Raw genomic sequence first — 12728 nt, 5'->3', positions numbered from 1 at the left:
TCTGTTCCCCTGGCAACTTAACAAACATTCAGTTCAGTTCAGTTCAGTTCAATTGGTAGACTATATCGGGACTGAGGGCTTCCCTGATGGCTCAGCGGATAAAGAATCTGCCTGCAATGCAGGAGACAGAGGAGACACAGATTTGATCCCTGGGTCAGGAAGATCCCCTGGAGAAGAAAATGACAATCCACTTCAGTATTCTTGCCTGAAAGATAAATCCCATGGACAGAGGAGCCTGGCAGGCTATAATCCAAAGGGTCACAAAGAGTTGGACAAGACTGAGTGACTAAGCACATCATTGAAACATTACGACTTCTCTAAGCAGAAAGCCTCCAACATTGTGAACATTTCCCTTTCCAAAATTTGTTTTAATGGCGTCCAAGTCCTTACTGGCAACACACACAGGTTAACCAGGAGAGGAAACTTCCTCTGTAAACTCTGCTTCCCCCCAAATAAAAGCAAAATATTTAAATTCTCTAAAGAACCACAGATATAAAATGGAGAGCAGTTTATCACTGGAGACCTAAACCTTAAAACAATATATATCTTTTACTACTAGTCTGCTTGTGTGGACTGAGCAGACAACAGTGCAAGAACATGTATGTGTAAGAAGTTTCATTGCATTGTTAGTGCCAATACCCACTAAGGCATCTTCTTAGATTCTAAGATTCCAACAAAGATATGGATCTGTCTTCAGTGATCTTTATCCCTGGGCCAGTACCATATTATTTTCACTACTATACTATATGATTGGCTTTGACATATAACAGGAAGATTTCTCTTCTCAACTGCATTAAAAATTTTCTTGGCTTCATGTGATAAAGATTAGTTGGCTACTCCAACATCTATCCCTGCCCTTACCTCCATAGTACTAAACCATATTTTGTTTGGGTAGCAATGTGTCCACTAAGGGTATATTTCCCAGACTCCTTTGGACACGTGACTAGATTCTGGCAAATGAGATGCTGAGTGTATGGAAATTCCAGGAAGGCTGATTAAAGCCTGACTCAGGTGGAGCAACAGCAACCTTGTCCTTTCATGTTCCTTTGCCCCTGCTTCCTCCTGCTTCCTATGGAAGGAGGAGACAATGGGAAGAAGGAAATGGGGACCAATGATAACACTGAAAAGCTGCCTACCACTGCTTTCCCCTGGACGTCTTTCAGGAGAGAAACAAACTTCTATCTTGTTTAAGTTTCTATTTCTTTTTCCAGTTATATAAGGCAACAATCATTACTAATAGACAATAATACTACATTTACTTTTTTAGATAAAACTGTCAAAAAGTTGAGTTTTGTTAAAATTGTATTAAAATATATAACTTGGGAAGAACAGGTATCTTTCAAAGTTGAGTCTATCAAGGATCATAATATAGTTGGTCATTCACTGGGGTCCTGTGTAAGATGCTATTTTTTTAAAACAAAGTTCACCTTTGGTATATATACGTGTGTGTGTGAAGAGGGGTAAGAGTTGGAGAGGGAGTGGGAGACAGTTTTCCTTTACATTTTTTAACTAGCTATTTGTTGTTTAGTTGCTAAGTCATGTCTGAATCTCTTGTAACCCTATGGACTATAGCCTGCCAGGCTACTCTGTTCATGGGATTCTCCAGGCAAGTGTACTGGAGTGTGTTGCCATGGAACTGTGGGGGTTTTTCTGTCATGGAATTGTTTTTAAAAATTCATCTCATATTCAGCAGCCTTACTGAGTGAGCTCTTATAAATTGTTAATAAATTCAGAGTTGATTTATTTGCATTTTCTTGGTAGACAATGAAATCAATGATATTGACAATTTTTTCTCCTTCACAATATTTACTATACATTTTCCTTTCTTTCCTTGTTGTACTAGCTTAACCCTCCAGAAGAACAGTGAAAGTGACTTTGGTAGTTGGCACCCTTGTCTTGTTGCTGATCTGAATGAAAGTGTATTGGTACAGTGGTTCTCAATTAGAGATGAACTTGAGAATCACTTAAGTGAAGTGAAGTCACTCAGTCGTGCCTGACTTTTTGCGACCCCATGGATAGCAGCCTGCACCAAGCTCCTCTGTCCATGGGATTTTCAAGGCAAGAGTACTAGAGTGGGTTGCCATTTCCTTCTCCAGGGAATTTTCCCAACCCAGGGATCGAACCCAGGTCTCACACATTGTAGACAGACGCTTTACCATCTGAGCCACCAGGGAAGTCCTGGTGAGTCATCAAATACATGGTTTGGGCCCCAGCCTACTGTGAGGGTAGGGCCCAGGCATGACCATTTTTAAAGAGGGCTCTCTCTACCTTCTGGTTAAGAACCGTGGTCCATTTACTTTAACGCCAAAGCAGCTGTTTTTTTCTCTTAACACTCTAGTAAGACTCCTAGCTTACAACCAAGAGCACTTTTGCTACCTTACTTTAAAATTCAGAAATGGATGTTGAATGATATCAAACGTCTTTTCAGTTTCCATTAGAAAGCGCTAGGATTTTTCTTTAGTAATTGTAATGGGTCACATTTCTAATTTTGAATAATCTTGAAACTGTTAGACTACAGCCCTGGACTTGATTTTCTAGTATTTTATTTTGGATTTTGGTACATATATTTATAAAAGTAAGATCAGTCTCTAGTTCTTAAATTTCTGTTGTTAAATGGTATCTTTGTCAGGTTTAGTGTCACAACTATGAGTGTTACAGAATGAATCAAGAAGTTTTCCATTTTTTTGCTATGTGCTGGACTTTTAAAAATAACATGGGAATTATCTGTTCCTTAAAAGCTTGATGGAATTCATTTGGAAAACATGTGCCTTTATTATTAAGCAAAGTTTGGCCAAGTTTATAACACAGCATTAGCACCTCCTGCAGTTACCCAAATGGCTTGGTGACTGCTGACACAAACTGCTTTGTCCATGAAGTAGCTGACTCTGGGTCATTGGTTTATTGCACACTGGGAATGTGAGAGCAAAGAAGTCCTTTACAACTTGCAAAGACAAACCAAATAAATAAATATTCAGGGATCCCTATCAACTTACTCTCCATTTGACTAAACAATCGGAACCATTACAGATTCATACTGATACCACTAGTCCAATGCAGCACAGGTAAGGAGAAGACAATAAAAAAATGAAGGTAACATATAATCCCAAATCTCCAAACCTTACTCTTTCATCAGTCTTCCAAGAGTACCTTTAGACTTCTATCTTCACAACTACTATTCTAATCTACCAGCAATTCTCACCTGGACTTTCAGCAGTAGTCTCCTACCATCACCCCCCCACCATTTGCACCCTGGCTTGGGTACCATCTTAGGGCCTTGCACACACTGTTCTCTGCCTAGAACACCTTCCCAACACCCACATCCATTTTGCCTTTCCTATCTCAGCTCAAGCACTATTTCCTTAAGGAAATTCCTAGACACTTCTCTACTACAGACTAGGTTAGCTCCTCCTCGTTAATATGCTCTCACAGCACTTTGTAACAGAACTTTTACATCAGGGGTCCCAACCCCCACCAGTACCAGTCCATGGCCTGTTTAGGAACCAGGCTGCGCAGCAGGAGGTGAGCGGTGAGTGAGGAAACCAAGCTTCATCTGTATTTACAGCTGCTCCCCATTGCTTGCATTACTGCCTGAGCTCCACCTCCTGTCCGATCAGTGGCAGCAGTGAATTCTCATAGAAGGGCGAACTCTACTGTGAATTGCACGTGCAAGCGATCTAGGTTGCACACTCCTTATGAGAATCTAATGCCTGATGGTTGGAGGTGGAGTTGAGGTGGTGATGCTATCGCTGGGGAGTAGCTGCAAATAAAGATTATCATTAGCACAATAAATGTAATGGGCTTGAATCATCCTGAAACCATCCCCCCACCCCACCCCCCAAGTCCATGGGAAAACGGTCTTCTGGTTCGGAACCAGAAACCTGGTGCCAAAAAAGTTGAGGACCACTGTTTTATACCGTTTATGAAGTTTGTGATTGTATATTTATTTATGTGGCCATTTGACTGATATGTTTCTCCCACTAGACTGTGAGCTTCCATGAAGACACAGTCTGTGTCCATTTTGATCACTGTTGTATGCCCAGCTCCTAGCCCAATGCCAGGCACATAGGAAGCATAACAAACACCGGATAAACAAACTAATCCAGAGATGTCTAGGCACAGGAAAATGCCATTGCAGTACTCTGTACAGAGTCCTCAGTATTCTATACTTGGCTAAACATCACCTAAGAAGAGTGAGCAAGTAAACTAATGTCATCTATTTAAGGGCAGTTACTTACTGACAAGTTTAGGAAAATGGACAATTGTTGTTCTCTTACTTGTAAATTCCTCGTGACATATTTTCAATGTATTTAGCTTTGTCTTGTACTCCACAGTGGTAATGGTAAGTCTTAACACAGGCTTTTATTTCACATCCAATAGTAGCACCGGGCTGACTGCAAAGTGTACATTTCTGTTTAAGGGAAGAGAAAGAATAATTATAAGCAGTATTTCCAAGTTTATGCAATCTTATTTTTTCTATTTTAGCCATATTTCAGCCAAACATTCCATGTTACAAAGAAAAGTTTTGCTATTGAAAGAGAGTGCACTGAACTTATAGTATAGCATATATCTTAAATAATGTTGCAATCTAAATCATACTTTGACTTTCTAATACGTAGTCACCCCTGATGTTTCCATTATTTAACTCTACTAACCATTAGCAATCTGACATTGAAACATAAAGGGAACACTCCTTAACACCGGCAACACACATAAAAATATATTCTATATTTTAGTGGTTGGCTTCTTCTCTTCCCTGCAATCAGTCCCTTTCTTATTATGACCGGGGCAAGAATGAGAAGATAGGAAAGCAATGCCCCCCAGAAAGGGATTGCTACCAAGTAGGCAAAAGGGCAGAAAGAGACTAAGGGGCTGAAATTCTCGTAAGACTTAAGGTGATTGTTGGCAAAGAGTTTCATAGTCAAAGAAGTTTGAGAAATGCTAGTTTTTAAACAGATTACTTGATTGCAGAACTTCTAACAGCCTCTCCTCCAGGAAGGAGGGTATAGTAAACCATTTCCAAGTTTATTGAATTTCAGATGCCCTTTTAATTTTGGAGCAGTGGGAGAGCATCTTGATGGAGCGATTTCCTTTGAAGCACATATGGGAAAATGCTAGGTTAGTGCTGACACTAATGGTCAACAGCGTAGAAGTAAGCAAGATGATCAAGAGAACTGAATTGTTATCCTAGTCACCTATTTGACTTCAGATGTATGACATAACAACATTGCTCAACATAATATGATTGTTTTCCCCTTTATTTTTTTTTAATACTCCACATTCTGTTTTAAAGGAGTTTCCTTTTTTAAAAGAATAATCAAAAGTATCAAGAAACTGAACTGGATTTAAATGGAACAGATGATATCAATAATCTTTGCACCTTGAAAAATGCAGTTCCACAGAGAAAAATTCATTTCTAATCAACTCAGACAAAGGTCAGCAATGTCTGAAACAGATCGAAGGGGAACTTCACAATGGAGGGATTGACTCACCACCTGAATCCAAGGATCAGACATTATGACTTGTCTGATGTGATAAAATATGGACAATATAGTCCCACCTGTGAAGAGTTCTTACCCCCCAAAATGTTGAAAACTGAATCTAATCAGTTTTTTACATCTAACTTCCACTTTAAAAGAAAATCTGGTGGATAGAGGGACAAGGTAAATGGCATTGTGAAAAAGCAAACATGTGGGCTGTTCTACAGGACAATTAATTCTTTTTCTTCAACAAGTCAATGGCATACAACAAAACAGAAACAATAAAGACAGAGAGGATGGAGTGCCCTAAATTACTTAAGGGATATGTAACAACCAAATGTAATGTGTGAACCTCCTCTGATTCACACAAACCAACTTTAAAAAGATAGCTTTAAGACAACTGGGGAAATACAAACTAGGTATTAAATGATACTGAAGACTCATTGTTAATTTGTAAATTGTAATAACATTGTGGTTAGGTAAGAAAATGCCCAACTTTTAAGAGATACATACTGAAATATGTAGAGGTGAAATGATATGAAGTCTCAGCTCTGCTTTAAAATACTTCAAGAAACAAGAATAAAAGGCATAGATGAAATGAGTGCCGCAAATTCTTGATGAGTCAAGGTGATGGATAGACGTGTTACTAGTCTTTCTAACTTTGATGTTTGAAAACTTTCACAATAAAAATTTTTTAAATAAAGTCATTTCTAGAGACAACTGCTGTCTTAAATATTTTGCATTCCTAGAACATTTTATAATATTCATAAACTGTAAAGGAGTAAGTGATCAAATAAAGATGCCAATATTTCTTAAAGCTATTTATTAGTAATTCAGTATGTTTAAAAACACGAGAGGCACATTTTATAAAGGAAACTTTAAAGCTATGATAAACATATTAAAAGACAACTATGTATGTGAACTTTAAACAGAAGGCTCTGAAAAAAATCTTTTCCTTTTATTTAAAAAAAAGAATGAATAACAACATGGGGAGGTTCTCAATACTCTATTGGGGTCATGAAATTTTTCTTAAAGAGAGCTTAAACAATTTAACATTTTAAACTTAATACGGTGTGTCACATTCACATCTTCATTTATTTTATTAAAAGACTCTCAAAATACCCTGAAATATAAATCTCTATATAGTTCTCTTAAGTAATGAAGTTACATAGAAAGAGGAATAACTTTCAGTAACATCAGCATTCTTTACTATATTACAAATGAGTCAAATATATACTTTGCTTTAACACATGAACTACTTTATATTAAAATTTTTGGTAACTGGATGAATTTAAGATATGTTCTAAATTTAAAGCACAAAGTCAGAAGAGTAATGTTGCATAGCATAAACATAAAAGCACAGACCATTCTTTTCCCTCGTTTAATCTCCTGCAGTACAGTTTTAATATCAAAATCTCCAAATTCTGCTCTTGAAGTTGTTGTGAGCTGCACGGTGCCAGAAGAAAATAACTAGAGAAGAAAAATGTAAAAACATGTAATATTCAGAATCCTTGTGAGAAAAAGATTAAACAATGTGTGCACAAATGTGTTACATTATTTTAATATCCTGAGAAAGATGACTTTTCCTTAATCAAATATGACTCAAATATTTTTTTTAATCTAGTCACATGTCTGATTAAAATATAACTCAAAATAAGAACAATGGAATAAAACTAATATTGCCAGTACAGAAACAAGATTAAATGCTTCATTAAACAAAAAGAGTTCAGCAGTGTCATCCTGTCATGTCAACTATTTTACATTTCCACAAAGTTTAAAAAAATTGTTTCAAATGACAAATTACAACCACAGATACAGATCAGAATCACCTGGAGATTTTTTTTTCCAACTAGACATGTTTGGGATCTACTCCAGGGATATGTATTTTGGAAAAACCTCCCCAGGTAAATTTGATATGCATCTCTGATTAAGAACTCCTGAAATAAGTAATATGATTTTTTTAAAAATTTGGGGCCATGTCACATGACTTGTGGGATCTTCCTTCCCTGACCAGGGATTGAACCCAGGCCCTCAGCAATGAAAGTGTAGAGTCCTAACCACTGGACCACTAGGGAATTCTATAAATAATATAATTTTTAAAAGCTAATCATCAATGGGATAAATAATTTCAATACAACCTATTTCAAAAATGCTTACATATACTATATGTCAGACCTGTATCTAAGGATGCAAAGATAAGATATAATTTTTACCCTCAAGGAATTACGGCTTATAAATGAATAATTGCAATACAGTGTAAGAAATACAATAAGAGAAATTTTTACCAGGTTATAGTGGGGTCTAAACACAGCTTCTAAGACAAGTTTATAAAGGTGATGTTTTTAGTTATAAGACTGTTAATTATGGATTATCTGGAACATAGTAACTACAATCAGGATTACTTTAAATCCCACTAAAATCATAAACACTATATATTTTAAAATCTAGAGTTTATGAAGATTTGGGATTATAGAACATAATCTAAAAGAGATGCTCAGAGGGCTCAAACAAACTTTGTGTGCACCAGGACCCAGAGACCCCACAGAGACTGAGACAGAACTGTGTTTGAGTGTCCCTGTGGAGGTATGGGTCAGCAGTGGACTGCTGCAGGGGCAGGGGCTTTAGATGCAGCAGACCTGGGTGTGGCCGCCTTCTTGGAGGACGCCACCATTACCCCCACCGTAGAGCCGCCAGAACTTACAGAGGACTGGGGAAACAGACTCTTGGAGGGCACAAACAGAAGCGTGTGCACGCTAGGACCCAGGGGAAAGGAGCAGTGACCCACAAGAGACTGACCCAGACTTGGCCATGAGTGTCCAGGAGTCTCGGCAAAGGCATGGGTCAGCGGTGACCTGCTGCACGGTTGGGGGCACTGAGTGTAACAGTGCCTGCATGGGACCTTTTGAAGGAGGTTGCCATTATCTGCATTGCCTCCACCATAGTTTGGCCCCAGGTAAATAACAGGGAGAAGGAAATGGCAACCCACTCCAGTATTCTTGCCTGGAGAATCCTGTGGATGGAGGAGCCTGGTGGGCTGCTGTCTGTAGGGTTGCGCAGAGTCGGACATGACTGATGCAACTTGGCATGCATAGCAGGCATGCAAATAACAGGAAGGGAACACAGCCCTACCCATCAACAGAAAACTGAATTAAAGATTTACTGAGCATGGCTCCACCCACCAGAACAAGACCCAGTTTCCCCCTCAGTCAGTCTCTCCCATCAGGAAGCTTTCATAAACCTCTTATCCTTCTCTATCAGAGGGCAGACAGACTGAAAACCAGTCACAGAGAACTAACCAATCTGATCACCTGGACCACAGCCTTGGCTAACTCAATGAAACTATGAGCCATGCCATGTAGGGCCACCCAAGACAGATGGGTCATGGTGGAGAGTTCTGACAAAACATGCTCCACTGGAGAAGGGAATGGCAAACCAAGTCAAGGTATTCTTGCCTTGAGAACACCATGAACAGCATGAAAAGGCATAAGATAGGACACTGAAAGATGAACTCCTCAGGTCGGTAGGTGCCCAAAATGCTACTGGAGATCAGTGGAGAAGTAACTCAGAAAGAATGAAGAGACAGAGCCACAGCAAAAACAAAACCCAGTTGTGGGTGTGAGTGGTGATGGAAGTAAAGACTGATGCTGTAAAGAGCAGTATTACATGGGAACCTGGAATCTTAGGTCCATGAATCTAGGCAAAATGTAAGTGGTCAAACAGAAGATGGCAACAGTTAACGGCGACATTTTAGGAATCAGCAAACTAAAATGGACTGGAATGGGTGAATTTAATTCAGATGACCATTATATCTACTACTGTGGGCAAGAATCCCTTAAAAGAAATGGACTAGCCATCATAGTCTACAAAAGAGTCCAAAATGCAGTACTTGGATGCAATATTAAAAACGGCAGAATGATCTCTATTCGTTTCCAAGGCAAACCATTCAATATCACACTAATCCAAGTCTATGCCCCGACCAGTAATGCTGAAGAAGCTGAACAGTTCTATGAAGACCTACAAGACCTTCTAGAACTAACACCCCCCAAAAATGTCCTTTTCATTATAAGGGACTGGAAAGCCAAAGTAGGAAGTCAAGAAATACCTGGAGTAACAGGCAAATTTGGCCTTGGAGTACAGAATGAAGCAAGGCAAAGGCTAACAGAGTTTTGCCAAGATAACACACTGGTCATAGCAAACACCCTCTTCCAACAACACAAGAGGAGACTCTACACATGGACATCACCAGATGGTCAACAATGAAATCAGACTGATTATATTCTTTGCAGCCAAACTTGGAGAAGCTCTATACAGTCAGCAAAAACAAGACCAGAAGCTGATGGTGGCTCAGATCATGAACTCCTTATTGACAAATTCACACATAAATTGAAGAAAGTAGGGAAAACCACTAGACCATTCAGGTATGACCTAAATCAAATCCCTTACGTGGAAGGGAGAAATAGATTCAAGGGATTAGATCTGACAGACAGAGTGCCTGATGAACTATGGACAGAGGTTCGTGACATTGTACAGGAGATAGGAATCAAGACCATCCCCAAGAAAAAGAAATGCAAAAAGGCAAAATGGCTGTCTGAGGAGGCCTTACAAATAGCTGTGAAGAGAAGAGAAGCAAAAGGCAAAGGAGAAAAGGAAAGATATACCCATCTGAATGCAGAGTTCCAAAGAAAGCCTTCCTCAGTAATCAATACAAAGAAATAGAAGAAAACAACAGAATAGGAAAGACTAGAAATCTCTTCAAGAAAATCAGAGATACCAAGGGAACATTTCTTGCAAAGATGGGCACAATAAAGGACAAAAATGGTAGGGACCTAACAGAAGCAGAAGATATTAAGAAGAGGTGGCAAGAATACACAGAAGAACTATACAAAAAAGATCTTCATGACCCAGATAATCATGACGGTGTGATCACTCACCTAGAGCCAGACATCCTGGAATGTGAAGTCAAGTGGGCCTTAGGAAGCATCACTACAAACAAAGCTAGTGGAGGTGACGGAATTCCAGTTCAGCTATTTGAAATCCTAAAAGATGATTTTATGAAAGTGCTGCACTCAATATGCCAGAAAATCTGGAAAACTCAGCAGGACTGGAAAAGGTCAGTTTCCGTTCCAATCCCAAAGAAAGGCAATGCCAAACAATGCTCAAACTACCGCACAATTGCACTCATCTCACACGCTAGCAAAGTAATGCCCCAAATTCTCCAAGCCAGGCTTCAACAGTAGGTGAACCGTGAATTTCCAGATGTTCAAGCTGGATTTAGAAAAGGCAGAGGAACCAGAGATCAAATTGTTGACATCTTTGGATCATCAAAAAAGCAAGAGAGTTCCAGAAAAACATCTACTTCTGCTTTACTGACTATGCCAAAGGCTTTGACAGTGTGGATCACAACAAACTGTGGAAAATTCTGAAAGAGATGGGAATACCAGACCACCTGACCTGAGAAATCTGTATGCAAGTCAGGAAGCAACAGTTAAAACTGGACATGGAACAAGAGACTGGTTCCAAATCGGGAAAGGAGTACGTCAAGGCTGTATGCTGTCACCCTGCTTATTTAACTTATACACAGAGTACATCATGAGAAATGCTGGGCTGGATGAAGCACAACTAGAATCAAGATTATGGGGAGAAATATCAATAACCTTAGATATGCAGATGACACCACCCTTATGGCAGAAAGCGAAGAACTAAAGAGCCTCTTGATGAAAGTGAAAGAGGCAAGTGAAAAGTTGGCTTAAAACTCAACATTCAAAAAACTAAGATCATGGCATCCGGTCCCATCACTTCACGGCATATAGATGGGGAAGCAATGGAAATAGTGAGTAACTTTATTTTGGGGGGCTCCAAAATCACTGCAGATGGTGACTGCAGCCATGAAATTAAAAGACGCTTGCTCCTTGGAAGAAAAGTTATGACCAACCTAGAGAGCATATTAAAAAGCAGAGACATTACTTTGCCAACAAAGGTCCATGTAGTGAAAGCCATGGTTTTTCCAGTAGTCATGTATGGATGTGAGAGTTGGACTATAAAGAAAGCTGAGTGCCAAAGAACTGATGCTTTTGAACTGTGGTGTTGGAGAAGACTCCTGAGAATCCCTCAGACTGCAAGGAGATCCAATCAGTCCATCCTAAAGGAAATCAGGCTGAAGCTGAAATTCCAAAATTTTGGCCACCTGATGCGAAGAACTGACTCATTTCAATAAGAACCTGATGCTGGTAAAGACTGAAGACAGGAGGAGAAGAGCATGACAGAGGATGAGATGGTTGGATGGCATCACTGACTCAATGGACATGAATTTGAGTAAACTCCAGGAGTTGGGGATGGACGGGGAAGCCTGGCATGCTGCAGTCCATGGGGTCACAAAGAGTCAGACACGACTGAGAATCAGACACGACTGAGAGACTGAACTGCGGATGTAATATAGAGCATAGACTTAGTCAATAATATTGTAGTAACTTTGTATGATACATGGTAACTAGTCTTATTGTGGTGATCATTTCATAATATATAAAAACACTGAATTGCTATGGTGTATGCCTGAAACATATAATATTGTAAGTCAATTATACATTTTAAAAAGATTTGGGATTATAGGATATGCTATTTCTAATTCTAAAACACCAATACTGTGGAGGGAAGTTCTATATTTGGTCACTAGCTAAATGCCTTTCCAAAACTTGGATTTAAAAGCATATAAAAAGAACCGTACTTACCATGCACTTATAATGTGCAGCTGCCTTCTTGGCATTAAATATATGCAGTTTTCCTCTTGCTTGATTTTCTTCCTCCCCTACATGACAAAATCCACATTTAGGCCTGGTGTCACTAGGGCTGCTTCTATGTGGAGACCGATCTCTCTGCAATGTGAAAGAAAAAGAGAAACTTGAAAAAAATCCATCAAAAATATGCTATCAGTACCTCAAGCTTAGTTAACACTTCAAATGATTAACTTTACCTATAAACACAGGTAAGCCACAAAAGTAAGAATCCAACATTTTTCTACTTACATAGGAACTACTTTCCATTTCATCCGTTCCATGAGAGGATGTAGACCTGGTATCTTCCGACAGTCCTTTAAAATTAGTTTTTCTTGGCCTTCCTTTGCGACTTTTCTTTTTACTTTTAGGCGATGAAGGCTCCAGTTCATGTTCATTAAAACTTTCTTCTAAATCAGCTGCTTAAAAATGAACAAAAGGTTTATTCACATGGACCAATCCTAAAATGAGCATTAGTTCATGG

General features: G+C 39.1%; 1 protein-coding gene across 1 annotated transcript in view; it reads right to left on the bottom strand.

The window, feature by feature from the left end:
• Nucleotides 1-12728, bottom strand: part of PHF6 (PHD finger protein 6) — a 39665-nt gene that overhangs the window by 4418 nt on the left and 22519 nt on the right. Inside the window, exons 5-8 of the mRNA XM_052663596.1 lie at nt 12497-12666; nt 12203-12346; nt 6843-6947; nt 4275-4408 (exon numbers count right to left, since the gene is read on the bottom strand). Of these exons, the coding sequence (XP_052519556.1) occupies nt 4275-4408; nt 6843-6947; nt 12203-12346; nt 12497-12666 (553 nt within the window). The remainder of the gene's footprint in view (nt 1-4274; nt 4409-6842; nt 6948-12202; nt 12347-12496; nt 12667-12728) is intronic.

The sequence above is a fragment of the Budorcas taxicolor genome, chromosome X (genome assembly GCF_023091745.1).
Source record: "Budorcas taxicolor isolate Tak-1 chromosome X, Takin1.1, whole genome shotgun sequence".
NCBI classification, from domain to species: domain Eukaryota; kingdom Metazoa; phylum Chordata; class Mammalia; order Artiodactyla; family Bovidae; genus Budorcas; species Budorcas taxicolor.
Note: the sequence above shows the minus strand (reverse complement) of the source record. Positions and strands in the feature narration are given on the sequence as shown.